The sequence below is a fragment of the Diabrotica undecimpunctata genome, chromosome 1 (genome assembly GCF_040954645.1).
Source record: "Diabrotica undecimpunctata isolate CICGRU chromosome 1, icDiaUnde3, whole genome shotgun sequence".
Classification (NCBI taxonomy): domain Eukaryota; kingdom Metazoa; phylum Arthropoda; class Insecta; order Coleoptera; family Chrysomelidae; genus Diabrotica; species Diabrotica undecimpunctata.
The window spans coordinates 20,711,435-20,735,023 of NC_092803.1; the positions used below are offsets into that span (position 1 = coordinate 20,711,435).

The following is a 23,589-nucleotide window of genomic DNA, read 5'->3' on the forward strand; positions in this document are numbered from 1 at the left end:
AGTTCAAAGGTCAATTCAAAAAACTATAAAACGTCATAATACGTCAAAAAAATCATAAAAAAATATGTAGATAAAGATAACACTAAACGACTAGGTTATTAATTTCTCATCTAATTATAATATAATACTTCCTTTAAAAACGCTTTTTAACAGTGAGGTAATTCACTCAATCCAAAATCCAAGGTCGTTGTTAAGTGCACTCAAAATAAACGTCTACTTGTCTCACACTCATAAGTTTGATTACTATGATTAAACAACCTCGTTCTCTTATAAGAAGCTTAAAGTTCCTATTGAACTCAATAAACCGAAGTATGTCGTCTCAAACAAGTGAGGTTATCGTGCAAGAAGTGAACGACAAAGGTGTTCTAGTGCTTAACAGGCCCAAAGCGTTGAACGCTCTCAACCTATCCATGATAGAGACCATCAAACCAGTATTAAAAAATTGGGAGAGCAAGAAGTCTTTAGTGTTAATCAAAAGTACGGGAGAGAAATCATTTTGTGCCGGCGGTGATGTAAGAGCTGTGGCTGAGGCTGGTCTAAAAGGAGAAAAAACCTTAGGACAAACCTTCTTCAAGACTGAGTATTCTACGAATGCTTTAATCGGTTCCTATAAAATTCCGTATATTGCGTTTATCGATGGGATCGTCATGGGTGGAGGAGTTGGTTTGTCAGTACATGGCAGATATAGGATAGCTACAGAAAGGTCACTATTTGCCATGCCAGAAACACAGATTGGATTTTTCCCAGGTAAGGATATTAACATCTATAATGTTTAGGATCTTTGTAGTGTCATGAATGAAAATGTAATTGTCTTAAATAGTGATTTGATGTGCTAGCTGTGATGGTGTTAATGTAACTAATAAGGTTATCTCTTCTTTCTTTTCTCTATCTGATCGATTTTGTATTTAACCCTATTCACAGAAAACAATTAGGTTAATATTTACACTAAATAGTGGATCATAGTGACTACTAAAAACAAACAAAACAGCCAAATGTATATTATATAACACAAAAACAGGTTGCCTGTTATATGTTATATCAATATATGTTGCCTGTTGTATCAGCGGCTGCCCTTCTGTGTAAATTTACATCCTAGTAATATATTGAAATACTTATAATTTGCCTTTGGTACATTTGAAGAGTGTGTTTCTATAGTAGAGGTGTGCTTATTAGTTCTTTTAGACGAACTAGTTCAAGAGAACTATTTCACAAACATGAACTAGTTCGCGAAAGAACTATTTGTAGGACCGAAATCGAAATCCAACCCTAACATAACTGGTTGCCAGATGTCTCGTCTTATCATCACACAAGCTCGGCGCCGGCCGCGCGTTTTCTTCGGTTTTCAGTCAGTCTTTCACTCTTTCACTACCGTACAAGTAGTTCGGATTCGGAACCATTTCTTTCGATCATATGTTTAGGTTTAAATGTTTTAAATTTATTTCTCCAATGTTTTGCAAATAACATTTTTTTTATTTGCAAAAAATTATTAAAGACTTGTTTTTTATTAACTGTTTTAAATATAAATATGGTTCACGTATGATTTATTTTTATATTTACGTATATATAAACTCATAAGTATCTATATTAGGTTATTTCTAAAAGAACCTTACAAAAAAAATCAGTGAATTTTCTAGAAACATTAAATAACACATTTTCATTCTCACTTTAACATAAAATTATATTTTATGTAGATGCATCAATCATTTTAACCACGACTTAAAATTGTTATTTCAAAATTACAATACAAGAAACAACACAGCATGTCAATGTTCAAGCCAATGCATGGGCATAAGATCTGAACTCCGAACTATTATGATATTAAGATAAGACTGTTTATGTTATTGTCACGTTCATAAGAATTATGATCTGTTATCTGAGGCTAATCGGCACTTCTTTTTTTAAACTAGTCAGTCCATCCCATTCACAAAATAATAAATATATGATCTCATTCATTCATTATTTTCTTCTTTAAAAGTTGAGACACAATTTATAATGCAAATCGTTTGCAGTGAACTAGTTCTATGAAAATTAATGAACTAGTTCAATTAGTTCAGTTGAAAGAATCGTTCATTTGAACTATTTCGATGGTGAACTACACATCTCTATTCTATAGTTTATGTAAGGATTTGTTGCAATAAGTCTTCTGGTTATTATTATAAAATGATTAGCATTCAGTTTCCTAGTTCTGTTTTAAATTTTCTATTCTAGATGTTATTATATCCCATTTGTATAATTTTTAATATTCTAGACCCACTACATCTTTGGTTAACAAATATACTTTTTCATTACCTGGGATTTGCTTCACCCACATGAAACAAACATTTTTTCTGAGGTTGTCTATACTTAAGTTTTTCAAGTCATCATTTATCCAGTCTTCAGTAAACTTTTATATAAAATTAAATTATTTTATGTGCATATTGACTTTTCGAAAAAAAAAACTCTACAGAACATTTTTACATTAAAATTCATATTTGAGTAACTACCATGGTTTTTTATACATTAAATAGCCCCAGAGGAGAAGCACATATTGGTATAGGGTAGATTTTGATCTTTGAGCTATTTCCGACTTACTATCAAAATTTTGAGCAGGAAACTGTCATATCCTGGACTAATTGGACGTAGTTAAGCAGAAAACGTCCAACCCAAAAAAAGTGATTGTTGGGAAATTGAGTTTAAAAGTTTTTAATGTGCCCTAACTAAACTATGCATAATTTATTAGACTGGCAATGATTTTAAGATAATGATATTCATCTCGTAGGCACCTCGTTTGTATTTTTTTTTAATGTAAGTTTAAACGAAGATATTTTGAAAATTTTTGGTTGAACGTTTTTAACAAAAAACAAAAATCGGAAAAAAATTTCGATAAAACATACTTATGTGGGTTGGAATCTTTCAAATAAATAAATAATGTCATATTTTTATAAAATTTTTAATGATCCAAAGAAACAAAATTATAATGTTTTGCTTGTAAATTTAAAAAAAGTTTGAATTATTGTGGGTATCGACCTCAAAATCTAGAACTGGAACATTAAATCCATCAACGCACCTATAACATTTTCATAAAATGGTTTAGCGTCTGAAGGAATTAGATGCAAATAGCTTTTAGTATTGTTAATTTTATCCTCTGAATGATGTTTACCCGTTTGACTGTTTTTAAACCCGAACAGTCAGAAAAATCAGACAAAACTGAATAAAAAGAAATGTTTATCAATACATTTACATGTACATTTAGTTAAAACTAAAGGGAAGTGATTACTATGTTTAAGATGAGTACCTATAATAAATTAATTTTTATCTACCAAATTCCAGTGTTTACATGCTCAAGGCACGTTTTAAACATTAACAGGGCACATTCCCATAATAAAATTTTATTATCAACCGAAATCGAAGATTCAAACTACTTTTAACATATTAATGAAATAGTAAATGTAAAATGATACCAAGTGGTTTCAACGATTTCTGATTACACTCTTATTTTTAACAAGTACACCGAAATTTATAAGTAGAAAACATCCAATTCACTTGGATGTTTTCAACACAAAAAAATGCACAGTAGTTTTGTTCTCTCATGGAGCATTAAAGTGACCGAACCCACTTAGCATGTTTTAACCACTCTTTTAACACGATTACTTATATCGACATACATTTTTTAGAAAAAATTCAACCCACTTGGATTTGTTATTATCAATGAAAATCTCAGTTAACCCAGTTTGTGGGTTAGAACTTCGACGATTATTAAAATAGTATGTATGTTTTCACTTGGACGGTTTCTGCATATTATAAAGTAAGAAATTATATGGTCCCTGGTGTAAAGAACTCATTTTTAACAATTTGTGGGTTGGACGTTTTCTGCTTAACTACATCCAATGTAATAACTCAAAAATGAAAAAAAAAAACATATGTCAGATAATAATAAATAATAATATGAGGGTTAAAGAATCTTAATATTGATATAGTCCTTGCCAGTGAGGTGATTTACTTGTTCATAGATTGTTCAGCCAGTTCTAGATATTGTTATAAAATACTATTCGAGAGAATATAAAGAGTGGAGAGTGTAAGTTGGTTAACTTTCATTACAATATTTTTGCATATTATTCAATTAAATTTTTTACAACAGATTTTACACTGTATAATTTTGACATATGCAAAATTATTTAATTATCATCACATATACTATTTATGTAACCCCAATGGAATGCATGAAAACTGAATAGGTATAATCTTATAGATAGAGTAGAGATGTTTAGGTATGTGATATTATTCTAGTTGCTTCTTGATATAGATGGGGCCTATTGGCTACCATTATAATAAGTTTAATGATAAATTATTTAGCGCACTTATAAGCAGAGGTCTGGAATTATTTCTTCCTGATGCTTTATCGCGACTATGGTAAAGATTATTGGCTATGCAGTAACAGTAGGAACTGTTTTCTTCTAATTGCTTTTAGTTTTCAAATATGTGCCAAAATACACATCCTGTTTAAATGCGGAAGCTTTTCTTTAAGTATAAAATTGATTGGGTGTTTTGAGATATTGATAAACTTTCTGAATCCCTGTCAATAGTTTTATGACTGACTAATGCCTGTGTCTGTATGTCTTATTGTTTGTTATATTCTGCACACATTGTTTAAATGTTTAATGGTTTTATGTCTTGGTACTTGCTAAAAATTAAAATGTTAACCATAGAGCTTTAAAATGAATCTATGACTTAAATTAGAATACAGGATTGGATTGATCTCGATGGATGGATAGCTAATGCAAACAACTTATCGAATTTGTCAATAGTTTTGTTGTTTTCTTTCGTCAATGTTGTGAAGTTCCTTGTTTATAAATAATAGTGAATAATTATTTTTTGTTATCTTTGTTATCCAGTTTTTAACTTCCTGAACTTCCTTCATTTTGATTTGCTTTATTTTAGGAACTTACTGGCTGTCATTAACAATAACTTAAGATATTTAGAACCTATTTCGAGATTTTATTAAATATTTGCCTATTAAAACTGTTTGAATTTATATTATAAAGGTATAGTTTCCTAAAAAAAAATGTTCTAGTAATTTTGTCAAGCAATTTATTTTCCATAATTTCCAAGGTTTATGTACTAAATCAAATTCTCTTTATTTTTCAGATGTTGGGGGATCACATTTCCTACCTAGACTCTCAGGCAAGTTGGGATGGTATCTAGCACTAACAGGCCAAAGATTAAAGGGATCTGATATACTTAAAGCAGGAATTGCTACTCATATTTGTGATAGTAAAGATCTTCCTCAGTTAGAAGAAGCCTTGTTAAATAGCTGTACAACTGATGCGGATATACAAAATACTCTAAACAAGTTTTCCAAGAAGGATATACCACCATTTTCATTAGAACAAGTCATAGAAAAAATAGATGATTATTTCTCAGCTCCTAGTATGGAGGAGATCGTAGCTAAATTGGAAAGGGATGACAGCAAATGGGCTCAAGAAACTTTAGCACTTTTAAGAAAAATGTCTCCTACTAGTCTTAAAGTGTCTTTAAAAATGTTGGAATTAGGGCAACACTATAACCTCGACGACTGTCTTCACATGGAATACAATATGTGTTTGACCTTCTTGAAAAACAATGATTTCTATGAAGGTGTCAGAGCTTTGTTAATTGACAAAGACCAGAAACCCAACTGGAAGCCCAAGACATTGGAAGAAGTCACTACCAAGATAGTAGATGAATACTTTTATGATTTACCAAAACTAAAGATCAAAATGTGAGTTTTGTTTTTTCTATTGTGCTCCAAAAGAAAGAAATCGCCTTCTTGTTAATTATGACTTAATGAAATGATTTTGTTTATAACAATCTATTTTTGTACAAATAAATCTGTTTTTTTACGAGTTTGTTAAACCTATACATGTATTTATGTTTTTTCTTCAATATGTTGGGCCCAAACAAATACAATGATTAAATAGCTTGTTGGTAAAAATCGTTGCCAATTATACAACCTACACTACAGTGTAAAGAGATTATTTATGTTAAAACATTTAAATATTTAAAACATGTATGGAAGATTAGAGCAGCAAATTGGCAATGGACAGGAACGACAAAACAGACTATGAAAGATCTAGACTTAAGTAGGTCTATATTACAGGTGTACAGGTTACATATATGTCATAAATTTTGAAAAAGTCAAAAACATATTTATAGAAGAATAACACGGTTTTCGAAAAGTGATTTCTACTAACGACAATTAAATAGTTCTAAAAAAATAATTAAAAGTAATAAAAGAAAATGGACAAAGTTAAGATATAACAAAACTTTCGGATGAAGGAAAGTAGGTAAATTATAGAAGTGTCTGAAAAATTACATAGGCAGTCTTCTCGAATATAGACAACATAGCATATAAGACATATGGAACACATTCAAAATGGCTGAGAACATAATTGGATGCAAAGGGATAAAAACAAACCGTCGCTGCAAACAAAATGAGGAAGAATTCAAACCTCAAGAAGATAAAACTAAAATTAATAACAAACAATAGGGAAGAAAAAGAAAGTCGAAAAATAATACAACCTTCAAGATAAAAAATGCCAGAAACGATAAAGGACCCCCTATAAAATAATTTGCAAATCGTAGTGAAATATCAAAAAGAGCAATCTGAGTGAGTTATAGGAAATTAGGAGGCACCAAGGCTAATAGGACAGGATGGACAAATCCTCAAAACAGGACAACAGACATTGATAGAATATTTCAAAGAAGTAAGCAAGAAGTCGTAAACTTTGGTATAAAAGAAGAGTCAAGACAAGCTAAACAAATAGAATTGTTAGAAAATAATTAAAAAACAAGAAATAAAACTTGCTAAAGCATTTTAGCATTATTATACTAAAAAATGGAAAGCTTTACGAAGTGGAATTGCTTACATACTACTCAAAAAAAATATTGATGAAAAAGCACCAGACGTGAATGGCTATAAAAAACGTAATAAAACAACCAAAAATAGCGATCCTATTTTAAATTCTTTTTTAATATTCTCTGGAATTTCTGCAAAAGATTGACAATACAATCGCCATTCATCGTCAATCTTTTGTATTAATTCATGGTCATTATTATTTACAATTCTAGGAAATGCACATATAAAAGTTGCAATATGTAATAATAAGGGACTTCTAAAATCAAATCGTTTTTTAATTTCTAAGCAACTCACAATTAAAAATTGTCGACACCTAGTATAAAAGTCAGTTTTCTTCTCTTAACTGAGTTTTCCAATATTTTGAATAACTTCTACACCGAGGTATATATTTAGTAAATTTAGAAATTGCTTTGAATTTTCTGGATTTATCTCTGCTAGAGCAGATTGATGAACATAATTACCTACCTACTAAATATTTTGGTATAAAAAATAACTTATATATTCTATAAGAATAATTTTCTAACATTTTATTTACCCTTTTGGACTTGGACAAAATCGACTTAGTAGAAATTTCACCTTTTTCTAAATTTTTGGAACTTTCCATTTTTCCTTTTTTTGCTTAGTCTTAGGTGTGATAACTAATAACTTTCTTTTACAGATTCTTAGTTCTAAGACTAATTAACACTTTTATTGTAGATTCTTAGTTTTAGTTAACATTTATTTGCATTTGTTTTAAAAATGTATTTCCCTCTAGCTTGGGTTGGGGGCATATACGGCCTATATGTCCACGGACCGTGACCCTTACCTGCACCATGTAGGGATCTTTCAAATAAGACTTGTAAATACTAAACTAAAGACTAAATACTGTACTTTCCCGAGCTACATATAAGAATCAGAGTTATGTTAGGCAATTCTAAATACAGGAAATTATTGTCAGCTTTTATTTTGATTTTAAATCTTATATATAATAGGCCAAAGGCCAATGTATTATGTCCAAATTATCGAGATGATTCTCACAGGCATACGCATAAAATTATGTTAAAATTATCAATTATGTTAAAAAAATATTTATTATCAGAATGCAATAAAAATTATGTTAAAATCTGATAATTATGTACAAATCGGCAACTCTGATGTACCCATTCTTTTATTTGGATATTTAGGTTAGTATTCAGTAATATATATTCTTTATCTATGGGTTAGTAAACAAAAAATTATGTTGACATTGCGCACGCCTACGACCGGGTCATCGTCTATTGACTTGACATTGACAGTTTTGGCGTCATAATGAGAGTGGCTGCCGTTGTAATACATTGTTTATAACGGTAATTTTATTGTATTGACTTTTTATCTTTTGGTTGGTGTCTTTGTAGATAGATGTTTTTGTGTTAAGTTGATTTGTAGCCTTTTAGTGTGAAGGAATTATTATTAAGAATATTTTGAACTCTGCGATTTCATAATACAAGCTTTGTGTTTTAGAAGTTATAAAAAATAAGGTATGTTTAATTATTATTGAGTCAGTACTTAATACTCAACCATATTCATACTCCTGTGTTTTTTAGAGACTTTCACTAGAAATAGACTATATAAGTAAAATGCGTTGTGCAGTATTTGGTTGTTCAAGTGATAATCAGACGACAAAACGTGTCGATAAATCTGTTAGCTTTTATGGTTTTCCCAAGGACTCAGTAGTGGAAAAACTGTGGGTTATTGCTTGTTGCCGCGAAGGCAAATTTAATACTAAAACCTCAAGGATTTGTTCCAAACACTTTAAGCCAGAAAGCTTTGAAAGAAATTTGCAACAAGAATTGCTGCAATATGAATCAAAGAAGGGACCCAAGCTGAAGCGTGATGCTGTTCCTTCTCTTTATTTGCCACGATCAAAAAGTTTATCCATAAATCAACTGAAAAGACAGGAACGGTTTTCCAAAAGGGAGTCAAAGAAGATTGTGGAACAGATACTTACACAATCTAGGTACACATTTATTATTGTATGCTAAATCTTTTTTAAGTATTATGGCATGAAAGTAATATCCTAACATTTATTTTTTAGTTCTACAGCTGCAGAACAAGGTGGGAACTCAGTGTGTCCAGAACGAAAAACTGATATAACAGAAACTACAAAATCAGTTGGGTATGTAAAATGTTTTATATTTTGCTATGATCAGTGGCCTGAATGAAAATATAATACTATTAAATTCTTTGAAAATAAGTTTTAGAGCAAATAATCAATATAAATATTATCTTTTTGTGATCAAATTAAATTCTGTTGTTACTTTTAGGAGTAATTCAAATTAAAAATGCCTAAACAATTTTATTTGACAATATAAAAACCAAATTTAATATAAGACATCCTTATGTACAACCTAAATTAAGATGTATTGAAAATTTTTTTGGCAACATAAGGAGGGCTGCTGGATTACATCACCATCCTGATGCAGTGGAATTTCGCTACTGTTTAAAAAACTATAGTTTGGAAGGAGTGAAGGGACTTTATCTGAAGCTGAAGAATTAAACCAATTGCAGTATGATACACTGGAATATGTCAGTGGTTATATATGCAAAAAATTAGATCTACATGAAACTATGGATATTTCTACTTACACATGGATCTGATTGGATTGGAAGTATTCAATGGCAGCCTAGGGAAATCTCCAGAAGAATTGGTGGCAAAAATGCATGAGCCAAATATTATATTTAATAATTTCAATGGATCTGAACTTCGGTTATTATTGAATTGGAATTTGATCTGAACTGAAATTATTTACAAAGACTGATTGACTTATCAGTGGGAAATTGTATGGATACAATCCAAGATAATGAGTGCATCACAGTTTGTTTAAGTGAACATTGGAAATCCAATATCCAATTACAAAATTACAATTTTATGGGATTCAAATTAGTTTCTGTCTTCTGTAGAGATGAAGGCAAACATGGGGCACAGCAATCTATATAAAAGAAAGCTTATCATGGAGGATAAGAAAAGATGTAAGTGCTAAGGCAAAAACACATGTTTTTGAATGTTCATGTGTAGCAAGTGTGTTTTTTAAATTGCAAAATTTTAATTTTTTGTATATATCGTACTCCAAAGTCTTGTGTGCAGGAATTTTTAGATATTCTAGAAAATGTTTTAATGTATATTTCAGGTGAGAGCTATCTAATTTTTATTGCAGGTGATTTTAATATAGATTTGAGGAGTAAAACTAAAGATAGAGCAGACTTTCTCCATTTATTTCAAACATCTAACATATTGCCATCAGTTTCTGAATATACTCGCATATGTAGAGCTACAAAAACGTGAATTAATAACATTTTTACAAACTGTGAACTTTATGTAGCAGAAGTATTAGATACTCATATTTCTGATCATCTTGGTCAAAAAATAACTTTCAAATAAAAATTAGGAAAAGAATTTTTGATTCATACAGTAAAGACAATTTTAGGCAAATGCCTTAAGGTAAAGACTGGGAGGAGCTTTTTTCAGTACCAAATTGGGATATAGAAAAGCAATGGGTTGTATTTATTAAAATCATTTCTTTATTATTTGACCAATGCTTTCCAGAAGAAAAATATGAAACCAAATGAAATAAATCAATATAAAAGTTGCTTACACCTTTTGCTAATGTTAAGTAGAGCAGATGACCATTAAAAAGATGAGTACAAACAAACAAAACGTCAGTATAATAAAATACTTGTGGATTCACGAAAAAATGCAGTATGGGCAAGAAATATATGATAGTCAAAATAAGTCAATAATTCTATGAAAAATCGTTAAACAAAACATACAGGTAAATTCTATCAGTCATGGTAAGTAATAATTTTGATGAATATTTTTTAAATACTGCTACACATCTTTTAGAAAATATACCAAAAATAGAATTCAGGACCAAAATACAGTTTAACAAAAACTCATTTTTTCTATCGCCAGTAACTATAAATGAAGTAACTGAATTAATTAGAAAATTGAAAAATAAATTCACTTCAGGTTATGATGGGATACCTACAAATATAATAAAACTGTGTGCATATGAGTTAGCTATACCATTATGTCATATAATAAACAGTATCTTCATAAATGGGATATTTCCAGACAACTTAAAAATAGCTGTAGTAAAGCCAGTGTATGAAAAAGGTGATGTCCTTTACTAGAAAATTATTGTCCAATAAGCCTCTTACCATAATTCTCTAAGGTTTTTGAAACAGTCATGTGTGTCAGGCTTCTCAGTTTTTTCTATAGTGAGGGACGGCGTTGATTGAATAATCTAAATAGATCCGCAGCCGTACACAAATTAAACGTAGCAACTTTTCTGTTCTCAAAAACACTTTCGCCATCTATTTTCGGGAGAGAAAATTACACTACGGTTAAACATAAAAGATTTCTTCTCTTCATAATATTTCCCCTTAATGCTCAACGTAAATATTGGTCTCCCACTTTAATTCCTTAACATAATCATACTTGCAAACTGTGCATTTTGAATTTGTTTCGTAATTTGTTTGTGTTCTAGTCGATTTATTTGTTTGGTGAAAAATGAATTCCTCTAAAATTACAACGACACGTTGTGTGTATAAAAATTGTAATCTATCGAGAAAAGACGGTGTAGTGTTATTTAAATTTCCCGTTAAAAATCAAGATTTATTATGTATGGTTAATATTTTTGTATTAATTTTCTTCTTCATCGTCTTCTTCTTCTTCCTCTGACTGCTCAATATCGGATTCATCATCATCATCATCAAGTGCAGAATTCAACAATAATCATTTTTATATTTAATTAAATACTGAAAAAATCATATTTATTATTTTTTTAAATTATATATTTATTTATTAATCCAATAATCGATTTATTAAAGTTACAAATATAATATATATTCTTTTATTATGTATGGTTAATATTTTTGTATTAATTTTCTTCTTCATCGTCTTCTTCTTCTTCTTCTACTTCCTCTGACTGCTCAATATCGGATTCATCATCATCATTCTCGTTTATTAAAGTATCAGAATAAAAATATTCAAGAATATCAGGTGCATATTCACTTTCTTCATTGAAATCATCTGAAGTTGATGAAGCGTTTAGACATGATTGTCCATTACACTGCCCACAAATTAAAGTACATTGCAATCCTGATTTCCTGCATCCGCAATTAGAACCACAACTTTTCTTGCAATTGCAAAATATTGTATTCAGCAGTTCTTCTGGTGCTGGCGGTAATAATGTTGTTATTGGTTCCAGAAATTCATTTTGCATTACCCAGCCGAATTCTTGGGGTTCTAAATCATTTCCCAACCAAATTTGGGTCTGATAATAGACACGAATGATATGCTGACCAGCTGCTGCACTTGAAGGTGGAAGACTTGATAACTGCACTGGTTTGTTGAGTCTTGTTGATTTGATGAACTGGGTGTATCGAAAAGAGTCTATATCGTCTTCTGATGTTGGAGCATTATACGCTGCTAAGAAAATACGTACTCCATTTTAAAATAATTCTTGTACAGAGCAGTTTTTTTGTTGAAATAGTTGAGGTGACTGATAATCGTATAAATCGCAGAAGTCGTATCACATCCACTAAACGCGTGTAAAAATAAGATGTGTTTCTTAGAATGAGGGTATTTATCAAAACTTTTCGATGAATATAATTTTGTCTCCGCATTACCCTTACCAATTTTTTTAAAAAAAATTTCTTGTTGATGTGATTGAGCTCGTCCTATCAAGATAACTAGCAAGTCAATATCTTCTCCTACAATGACGGAAGTTTTTCCTACATGTTCAGACTCTGCAATAGCTGTTTCTACAATGAGAACATCAGCATCATCTCTGGCTTGTTTTGTAGTGATATTAACAGCTTTTAATTTGTCGATAAGCATGTCTATACCGTTACCGTATAAACAGGTAAGCGGTCCCCCACTCTTTTCGCTCTATCTTAAGAAGGGTTGAAGGTACATAAAAGTACTTGAGATAAAAATTGAAGAGAATTTGCCGTTCTACAATTTTTCTTACCACCTTAAATGTCATAAAGTGTAAGGGAAACGAGATATTTGCAGAAAACTCATTTTCGTGACCTTTGACCTTTAATATCTTAAGTCGCGGACACGTGATTATATGAGACTTTTGAGGTAAGTTTTATACCATCAAAATAAAGACGTATGCAAATTTTCAGCTTATTATCTTTCATTCCGAGGTTTGCCCCCTTTTATGCCTTATTTTACTGGATTAGTATAGGATCCGATATAATATAGAACTGCACCATTATTTTTAATGACTAAAAATTATTTGATATGTAATTCAGTATGTTAACAAAATTATGAGAAACGAGGTGTACCTGAGATAATTTTGTTTTGAATATAATTAATTAAAAATTATTAACAATAACTTTTTTTATAAGTATAATAAAAATCAGGCTTGGGCAGGTATTATGTTAGGTTTTTTTATCATTCGAAACAAAAAAGGTCTTTTGTAATTGTTCTCTGAAGTTGATTGTTTTCGAGTTTTAAATAATTTAAAACTAAAAAGAAAAAAACGAAAGATTTCGATTTTTAAGGCTCAAAAACACAAGCAAAAATATTAATTTTGTAATCATCAAGTAGAAACTTTCGAAATTTTTTCTATTAAGTCAAGATAAGAATGTTTGCCATGTTTTGCATTTTTGCAAATATTTTTTAATTGGTAATGAGAAAGGTTCCTTGTGGAAAGACAGGCGATCGGGCTGGGCTACATTAACAAGTAAAAAACAATGATTTCAAATGAAAGTCCAAAATACTTATCAAGACCTGATAAAATAATGTTGAGCTTGAATTTAGATACTTTAAAATTTCAAAAATGAAGTGAAACTTATGATTCTAAGCCTTGAAGATCATCATCCCTTGTTATTTTTTCAGTTTTAAATTGTTTATAACTTAAAAAGATCAGCTTAAGAGAAAAATAAGCAAAAAAAAGCCTTTTTTTGTTTTGAATGAATCTAAAATATTATGTGTCCGCAAAATTTTCTTTATAAAAAAAGTTATTATTTAATTATTAATTAATTATAGTCACAACAAAATTAGATCGGGCACCCCTTGTTTTTATAATTGTTAACATTCTAAATTACATATCAAATAATTTTCATTGCAGTTCGATCTTTATCGTATCTGTATACAAAATATAATATTGACAAAATAAATTCAAACTGTTCGCGAATTGCTAAATGCTTCACAGACATATTTCTTAGAAATCATAATACAGATAACGCTGGTATGGTGTTTGTTTAGTTCTCTGACTCATTACACTTCGTAAGTACTGCCGTAAATTGGTTGTGGTAGGGAACGATAGGGGAGGTAACGTCACCTCTTTCTACGATCATTCTCGTATGAGCGCAAATTCGTAACTAGTTGTTTCCCGAAATATCCACTAGAGTCGCTGATTCTTGATGAAATTTTAATTTTTTGGGTTGCACGTTTCTCTCCATATGCGTTGCTGATCTATTTGGGTTATTCAATCAACGGGGACGGTTATGCCATTCACAACATGGGTACCTTAAGGGAAAATCTATAGAGACTGCCATTTATGATTTTATAACAAAGATAAATGAGGGTTATGAAAACAAAGATATATCCATGGGCATATTATTAGATTTATCAAAGGCATTTGATACTTTAAATCACAACATACTAATGGAAAAGCTTTACAGATATGGTATTAGAGGGCCAGGTTAGGTTAGGTTATTCATTCACGTTCATGGCTATCAAACAGAAAGTAAAATTTGAGTATGAGGGAAGAAAATGCTTTTCTGGTGAAGATCTCGCTGTTATTATTATTATATTTTAATATTACTTTTATTATAAGTGTAGGTTGTTACAGCAACCATTATAAATTGCAATTGACACCATTCTCTCTATTGACAATTTATATTTGTGTGTAACTTGTGAATCCTGAGAATAAAGCTTTTTCTATTCTATTCTATCTGAGAAAAATGAATGTTACAATAAAATCAAACATCTATTCTTTTGATCTCGAATGTACTTTGGAATTAAGAAACACTTCAATGAGATAGAGAAATAAGAAAAAAATGTAATTTAAAACCTTGTGTTTTATTAGTTTTGCGATTTTATTGCAGATATTAATGATAAATTATTTTCATGTATTAATGTGCAACTAGAGAAATCCTCGATCACCTCCTTGACACTGGCGCCAAATAAGACAAATCAAGTTCGTAAAATTTACAAAGGTTAACTTTCTAGTGTTAAAAAGCGAAGAATACAAAAATTCACAAATTTATTTTACATATTTATTTTTGTTCCTTGTATTATTTATTATTTTTTTTAATCAAAAGAATAAAACACCTATATTTCAATAAATCCGAAATAGTTAAATGGAAACTCTATTAATCTATTAAAATTACTTTTTATGGGCAATTGTAAATCAATTATATTCCAAGCGCAGGGGATATTAAAAACCACTCTCATTGTGACGTCACACATTTCTTGTTGTTTCGTGGCGGCAGCTTCATATTTTAAAAAGAAAATACATAAAAGTGAACCTTCCAATAAAAGCATTGTACATTAATCAATACAATACACTAATCATTAAACAAATGCACAAGTTTCCGAATAACTAGGAAAAATGCGATGTTTTAAATTCCATAAAAATCAGGAAGATGGAATACTTGGGCACATCATAGAGGTGAAAAATACGAACTATTAAGGAATATAATGCAGAGCAGAAAAAGCGTGGGAAGTTGTAAACTCTCGTGTTTACGCAATCTCCGCGAAAACATTAATCAGTAAGTGCTGCCGAATGCATTGATACAACTTTCAGTTTCGTAGACTTCGTACCCTCTTGGTAAACTATTTTTAGTACCAAATTATAATATAAGGTTGCACAATTTAATTATGTGTCAGTTGTATGTTTTTTGTATTATTTTAGGCCTGGATCCTATAAGAGCCAATTGAAACCTAATGCTGTACCATCAGTATTTCGTGCGTTTCCAGAGTATTATCAGCCAAAACCAAAAAAGTTAAGGAAGACGAGTGATGTCCAAAAAGAGGAGGAGACGAATGTCCAGGCTTTCAATACTTTGGTAAAAAGTCAACCTGTTGATACTGCAATAACTACTCAGGAGGTCCTTGTTGGTAATACAATAAGTAAGTTTCCTAGCTTATGGTTATTCAGTTCATCTGTAGTAGTTCATCCACTTTAACCAAATATATAGCTTGGTATTCATCATCTGGCTGGACAATCCTCTGTGGATCCTGGCGTGCTCTAAGATTAGTTGTCATTCTGTTTGGTTTCTGGCAATGTGCTGTCATCTTCTGATCTCTAGTATCCCTAAGTCGGTCTCAACCACCTAATTCGCGGTCGGCCTCTGCTTCTTCTTCCTATAGGTGTTCCTGTAGTTATCTTTTTAGCAATCATGTTGTCAGGCATTCATATTATGTGTCCAACTCATCTGACTAAGCAACTAAGAAAAATTTTTACAAATTTACAAAATAAACTGTATAATATTAAAATTGTTTAGTAATAAATACTTTTGTTTTGAAACCTAAAATTTCTTTACTAAAACAACCTAAGTTCAATTTAAAAATTTTTATTTAACGAGTTTAGGATGCTTTTGTTTTTGATAAGTGTTAAGCTAAATGACATACATTTAGCTTAACTCTTACCTTATAATTACAGTAACCTATATTTTTAGAAATTTTTCGAAAAGTTAATTACTGATGAAGTAGTAAAATTTCCGAGTAAAGATATTTTAATCATCAATTTGTAGAATAAATTAGTAATAAATCATATCGTTTCAAGAACAAAATAAGATTAAAATGTCAGATGTTGGTAGTTCAGATTTCTTTCATAGGTGGCATAGTTATCCTACCAGGCAAATAGATAGATGAAGTACAATGTGCTATATTTTTTTTATACAAATTCACGGATTTATCTTTTCCCTTATTAGATATTCAAATTGTAAATTTTGTAAAATAAAACTATTTTTTAGATACCTCAGTTGAAGACCAAGAGATCGAAACAAACATAAGCCTAATAGCCAAACTTAAACAGATTAATTCAAATATCGAGATTGAGATTGAACCAAACGTGCCAGAACATAGATCTTATAAACCTCAGCCTGTGAAAGCTCTAGTGCTTAAAGATCTAAGTATACCGATAATTAAATTTGATGCTCTAGAAGAATGTTGTAATAGATTGGCCCAGGAAAATATGAATCTTAAGGAGAAGTTAAAGCTTGCTGGTTTACCGTCTCTTACAGATAATACAGGATCAAGTAAGTAAATTTAAGAATATTGCTGTTTTGAGGATAATTTTATTATTTTTACTTGTGTTATTGGGTAATTTTTTAGTAGTAATCCACATTTGTGTCTTTGTTCACCAAATATTAAAATTGAATTCTCTTATGTTATATATATATATATATATATATATATATATATATATATATATATATATATATATATATATATATATATATATATATATATATATATAGTGATGAGTGTGTTGTGTTAAGACCCAGCAAAATAGATGGAAGTTGTGAGATAGAATGAGATAAAGCTAGTTCTTATATGTGTCTAGTTTACTTAAGTATAATTATATGTATGACATCGAAAAACATTTTATTTTAGATTTTATTTCCCATGTGAGAACAAATGATTGAATAAATTAAGGTCGTTGCTAGTGAAAAACATTAATTAGTGGCCATTTTAATTATAAATCAAACTAATAATAAAAATAACTCAACTACAATATTTTACTAAACTAAAAGTTACATTCTGGCCGAAAACAATTATTGTGTGTAGAGTTGCTAAAACGGTTAGAGTTGGTCTATTGACCAGGGTTCAATTTCCATTATAGATTCCCTTTTTTTAGACAATTAAAAAATAATAGAAATTGTGATACACATTAGGTAACAAGTTTTTGAAAATTTCGAAAAAAGTTTTGTCGAAAGTGGACCGAGAAATCCACTGCAAGTTGTTCACAAGGCTCTCCGAAAATTTATTGTGCCAATTGACCACGACTTCTTGTTCTAGGGCTTTTTCTACCATTACATAAATCGCATTTCCTAAACCAGTAAAATCTCTTTCGAACCCTAACAAGTGTTCTTTTAACTCCAAAATGTCCTCCCGAAAGACTGCTATGAAGTTCTTGTGACACATTTTGAATGTGTGATTTTGGCAGTATCACTTGCTGAACTGTACATACTCAATCGGGACTTTCCCCTTCCGATATAATAGTCCATTGGAAAGATACAGATTCCCACTGAGCCCAGTACGCCTTTATAGTTCCACTGTATTTGGTTATTAACTGCCAAATAGGTTTTACTCAATTTTTAAGCCATTCTCGTATGACTTTTAAGTCATTATCTTTCTTTACTCTTTTTAAGGTTTTCTAGGGAATTTTGCCAGGGTCTGATCATTATCTTCCTCCTGTTTAAGTGTGGTCCTCTGGAAAGTGTGGTCCTTCGTTCGAGGCGTCTTGGAATTCTTTTAATTGTTTATTCTGCAAAATTTTCAACTGTTCTCTTAACTTTTCTGTTTCACTTTCACTAATTGCTAGTTGCTCCATCAAATGTGCAGCTTCTGATTCCAGAGTATCTTTTTCACTTCTCTGGTCACTTGTGGGAAATCGATTTCTTAGAGACCTATCTTCTTCTTCTAATGGCGCTACAACCCTTTGTGAGTCTTGGCCTGCTTAACAATGTTCTTCCATTCTGCCCTGTCGGATACTTTCCTTCGCCACTGCCTGATGTTCATGGTTTTAAGATCCCTCTCTACGTCGTCTATCCATCTTTTACGGGGCCTTCCTCTTGTTCTGCTTAGAGACCTATATTTACTAGTATGTCTAGTAGGACTATGTGATGGGATTCCAAATGTCGATCTGGGCGGCCTGGGACTGACTCCATTGGAAATGCCCTATTCTGTTTTGATATTAACATTTTTGTTGAAGATTCTGTAGTATGCTCAACATCTGAGATAAAATAGACTGTTGGTTATCTACTGTCGTGGCTCCTTCATTTTCTCGAAATCATATATCGTTTAATTTTGGGCTAGATCTGGAAATGCTTTTCGTCGCTTGGGCATGGACTGAGATTAGTGCTTCATCTAGCGTTTTGTGATGTTGTAATCGGAAAGTTTGTTACATGTCAACATCTTTTAGTCTATTATAAATGCCTGTATACCAATTTGTTCCAGAAAATCTATAGGTGCCTGAGGCTACATCAGATGCAATAATCTTTTAATATCGGCTTCAAATTATTGCAGGCTTTTGTTATGCTTTTGATATCGAACTTTCAGTTCACTTTGGAACATCTGCTTTAGATGATACTTGCCATATCTTTTATCTAAAGCTTCAACGAGAAATTGCCTGTCCTCAAAGCGACACTACCAAGGAGGCTGCCATTTCTTTATCAGTTCAGCTATTTGCTCTAGCTGCAGCTTCGAATATAAAACGATAAGTTTTCCGTGCTGTTTGACTATCGAATGTGGGGGGACTTAAAATTTTGCTAGGTCTACTTGTGCCTGGTTCAACTATGGAAGATGCATGTTCAGATTCAACATTAGTTACTGAAACAATATTAGATAAAGAAGCTAGAGTATTAATTTTTCTTTCTAACTCAACTATTTTTCTTTCTAAATAAATTTTTTTAAATCGTTTTGCTGTTGTTTCATATTATTTTCTAAATCAGTTTTCACATCGTTCTGTTGTTCTTATAATTTATCTATTCTACTAGTAATTGAACTTACCTCTAACTGAAAATTTTCGTGAATTTGGGATAAGCCATTCATGAGTTCTACCTCTACTTTGCTATGCCTCTCTTCTTGTTACTCCTTTAACTCCCTATAACTACCTACGCTTCACCTCTTTCCTCTTTCTCTTAGTTTCTCTTCCTCTTCTAGCCTAACCTTTTTCTCTTGCCTACGCATCTCCTTTTTTTCTTCCATTTTAAAAACCATGCGAGGGGTCCGGTATCCATTTCTTTATCAAAATCAGTAGATCTTGTATTTATCATTAACAATTACTAAATTTATGTCTTTGATCCCACCGCTGTTACCAATGTTACACTTGTTTAAAATAACTTTATTTCCTTATGGAACTTTCGTAACAATATAAAATATAATTCGTGAATAAGGTCACACTTGTGCAAAGATCCAGCGGGTGGAGATGTAGATTAATGGAGATGTAGTTTAGTAGTGTGTTGTTTGAACCGTGTCTAACCTTAATATTTAAAATATATAGAACTAAACAATGTAAATAGATACATACATAGATAGGTAACTTAAAGTTAAATAAAAAATTACATCTTTTGTTTTAGATAATGAGGAATATAGGAAAATACCAGAAAGTAATTTGCTGAAAGTGCCAGTTGCTTCTGCCAGTGTTGGTCTGCAAACTGTTTCCATTGCACTTCCAGAGACATGCGACAGTTTAAGACAAAAAATTAAAGATTTACAGCAAACAATCAGGCGCAAGGATCAGAAAATAACGAAGCTAATTAAGTTGGTTTCAAGTTTACAAACACAAGGGACTATAGATGCATCGCTTAAAGATTTAATCCAAGGTAATTTTTGTGTCTATACAAGAGAGATTTTAGAGCCTTTAAAAGGTAGAGGTATATATATATATATATATATATATATATATATATATATATATATATATATACATATATATATATATATACATATATATATATATATATATATATATATATAAAGGGGGTTGAGGTTAATTGGGTATACAGCTGATTGAAAGCCAAGTGTACTCTGTTCAACAGTTCATTATATTTCGCCAATTTTCATTGGCTCATCAGATGAGAGCTAAAATTATTCAAAACATGTAAAATACAATTTAATAATTGTTTGTTGTTTATATCTTACTTGATTGAGGTTAAATACAAAATAAATTACATTTTTAATTAACGTTTCGATTTCCACTACTTTTAACCTTGTATATTTTACAAATTATGTAAAAATGTGTATACACATTTTGTACAAAAAACGTTTTTTTGAGAACGATTTCCGGAATGGAAATCAAAATGTCAAACATTAATTAATTAAAAATGCGATTCTCATCACAATCACAACTAATAATTGTGACTTAATCCCATGTAAACGTAATATTTATCTCAAACTATTCACTGATAGCTTCGATTAAACAGATTGTAAATTGAAATAATAATGTTCCCCGGCAAAATTCTCTGGAAAAAAAATCTAGGTTGAATAAATATAACAACTGAACGAAGATAAAAAACCTCTTGACCCCTAGCCGGTAGGTAGTTTTAATGTCGTTATTTGAACTTGACCCAAACCGATCGATATTTTTATGCATCGAAATATTATTTTAAGTATTAACACCGGCAACATCTACTGGCTCTACAATGATACCAAATACAGTAATTTTACCTCCTGAGGTTAAAATGTATGTTTGATGTAAAAAATTTAATATATAAAAAAAATCGGAATATTGAAAAGCCGACAACGGTGCCAGGCCTACAAAGGTGTACTAAACGAACATACACGACTTATAAATTGAAAATGATAGCATTTATTCGTGATACTAAATTACCTTCAGCGTTTCTGGGCCCAGGATATTCCAAACTCTTATGTCTGCTAGAATCAGCAGGGACCCAAAATCGGAGCTCTTCCTACATTTCTGAACGTCTAATCGTTTAACACGTTCATTGCCAAGCGTATATCTTGACTTGCCTGAGCCGCATAATTAAAACCACGTAACAACTGCTTTTTTTTCCTTTTTCAAGCCAGTATTACATTAAAAAATAGTTTGATATTTTTAAATATGCTCTAAACTCATATTGCTCATGGACTCTCGTGAGAAGTCTGTTATCAACAATGAGGGGTCTACTTATCCCTATATACACTTAGTCGTCTTGTAAGTGATCTAACAAGATGTGATATTTAGTTAAAAATTTGCCGGTTTATCTTTCCCATTATTAGATATTCAAATTTTAATTTTTATAAAAGAGAACAGAAAGGCGATTAATCTTAGAGCAGTCCAGGATCCACGGAGGATTGTCGAGCCAAAGATGATGATGATGTAAAGAAAACTTATTTTTTAGATACCTCAGTTGAAGACCAAGAGATCGAACGAAACTTAGATCTAATATCCGAACTTTCACGGGATGATTCAAATATCGAGATTGAGATTGAACCAAACACACCAGAACATAGATCTTATAAACCTCGACCTTTGAAAGCACTAGTGCTAAATGGTCTAAATATACCAATCATTCAAAGCGATGCTATAGAAGGACATTGTAATAGATTGAGCCAGGAAAATAAAAATCTTAAGGAGAAGTTAAAAACATTACAGAAACAGCCTGCTGGTTTACCTTCTCTAACGGATAATACAGGAACAAGTAAGTAAATTTAATAATATTGCTGTTTTGAGAATAATTTTATTATGTTTACTTGTGGTATTGGTAATTTTTTGGTAGTAATTTTTTTTAACCAAATATTTAAATTTAATTCTCTTATTTTTTAACACATATTCTCTTTTTTGCTAGATAGACAACCGAAGGACATTATAGATTTGAGAGATATTAAAGACTTATGCCGAACTTGCTTATTAAAATCCAAAAATTTAACCCATATTAACGACAAGATTACTTTACCAAGTTCACAAGCAACTTGCTTATTAAAATCTAATAATCTGACGCATATTAACGATAAGATTACTTTACCAAGTGCACAAGCAACTGAGATAGTGATATCGAAAGTTCTCGAGTCAATATTGTCTACTCCAGTAAGTATTTCGTATTATTTATTGAAATAAGATTTTTAAAAATCGATTTTTTAGTTTAAGTTTGAGTAATATAGTACAAAAACATCTATCACTAGTCGTTTTCTCATTACGAGCAACTATTTCTTTGAATTGGATTCTATCCTGGGCTGCTCTCATAGACTAATGAACTAGAAATTTATTCCCATTTTATTAGAAAACAGAAAAGTAACTAAAAACACATTGCATAGTTTTTCTCACTGAAGAGTCTTTACAATTATTACTTTCTAATGTCTGTCCCACCTTGACTTTACAGTACAGGTTCTTATGACTAACCGTGATGCCAAATTTTATCAAACAGGTTTGAAGCAAGTATACTTTTTTCTATAGGATAATTATGAATAACTTAGGAATTAATATTATTGACATTTTGTGGCTCTCAGGGGTTCAGAGAGAATCCTTTTGAAGATACGAAAACTGTCGAGAAAAGACAGAATTATATCACAGTTCTCGGGGTTTTAATGGAGTAGTGATGCGCATCATAAGGCGTTGCTTCCAGATAACGCCTCTAGCCTCTCCTACTCAATTCCTATCCTCACCTCCGAGAAGTGTGATCCGGATCACACGGGTGAACCCCGGTAAACCTGAGCAACCCTACTGGAGACTGGGTAACCAACCCCAGTGGAAGGTGGGGTCAGGGCTGACGAGGAAGGGAGAAATGGTCCTCCGAAAAGGGGGTTGGGCATGAGGCTAACTCCCTCATCCCATAAAAACCTATTACGAAATCTCGAGATAGAAAAGCCGGACTGAATTCAAGACGACGACCCACGCACCGAACTAAGGACAATGATTTAAAGATCAGTACTTGGAATGTAAGAACGCTGTATAGGACAGCGGGACTGAAGCTGCTGCAAGATCAACTCCTAAAATATAGAATAGACATTGCAGCCATTCAAGAAATGAGATGGAAAGGAACCGGCATTATGCAGAAAAAAGAACATG

At 31.2% G+C, this 23,589-nt stretch overlaps 2 protein-coding genes across 6 annotated transcripts in view; both read left to right on the top strand.

Annotated features, from left to right (window-relative positions):
• Nucleotides 1-47: 47 nt before the first annotated feature.
• Nucleotides 48-5,875, top strand: Hibch (3-hydroxyisobutyryl-CoA hydrolase). The gene is made up of 2 exons (XM_072538674.1): nt 48-747; nt 5,125-5,875. Exons 1-2 carry the CDS (start codon nt 246-248, stop codon nt 5,739-5,741), a joined length of 1,119 nt encoding a protein of 372 aa, XP_072394775.1. The 5' UTR covers nt 48-245; the 3' UTR covers nt 5,742-5,875.
• A 2,264-nt stretch (nt 5,876-8,139) lies between these two features.
• Nucleotides 8,140-23,589, top strand: part of LOC140446150 (uncharacterized) — a 29,158-nt gene continuing 13,708 nt past the window's right edge. For 3 of the 5 annotated variants that reach the window (XM_072538680.1, XM_072538693.1, XM_072538701.1), the window contains exons 1-8: nt 8,141-8,344; nt 8,437-8,849; nt 8,928-9,008; nt 15,769-15,986; nt 16,832-17,116; nt 20,162-20,407; nt 21,926-22,225; nt 22,373-22,611. In XM_072538680.1, coding sequence (XP_072394781.1) covers nt 8,470-8,849; nt 8,928-9,008; nt 15,769-15,986; nt 16,832-17,116; nt 20,162-20,407; nt 21,926-22,225; nt 22,373-22,611 — 1,749 coding nt within the window. In that variant the 5' untranslated portion in view covers nt 8,141-8,344; nt 8,437-8,469. Of the gene's footprint in view, nt 8,371-8,436; nt 8,850-8,927; nt 9,009-15,768; nt 15,987-16,831; nt 17,117-20,161; nt 20,408-21,925; nt 22,226-22,372; nt 22,612-23,589 lie in introns of all 5 variants that reach the window. The other 2 variants (XM_072538710.1, XM_072538686.1) reach the window with 2 other exon arrangements.

Excerpts from the sequence above, each read along its gene's own strand:
- Hibch (XM_072538674.1), top strand. The coding sequence starts at position 246 with ATGATTAAACAACCTCGTTCTCTTATAAGAAGCTTAAAGTTCCTATTG. Across the intron at positions 748-5,124 it reads ACAGATTGGATTTTTCCCAG|ATGTTGGGGGATCACATTTC; the intron begins GTAAGGATATTA and ends TTTATTTTTCAG.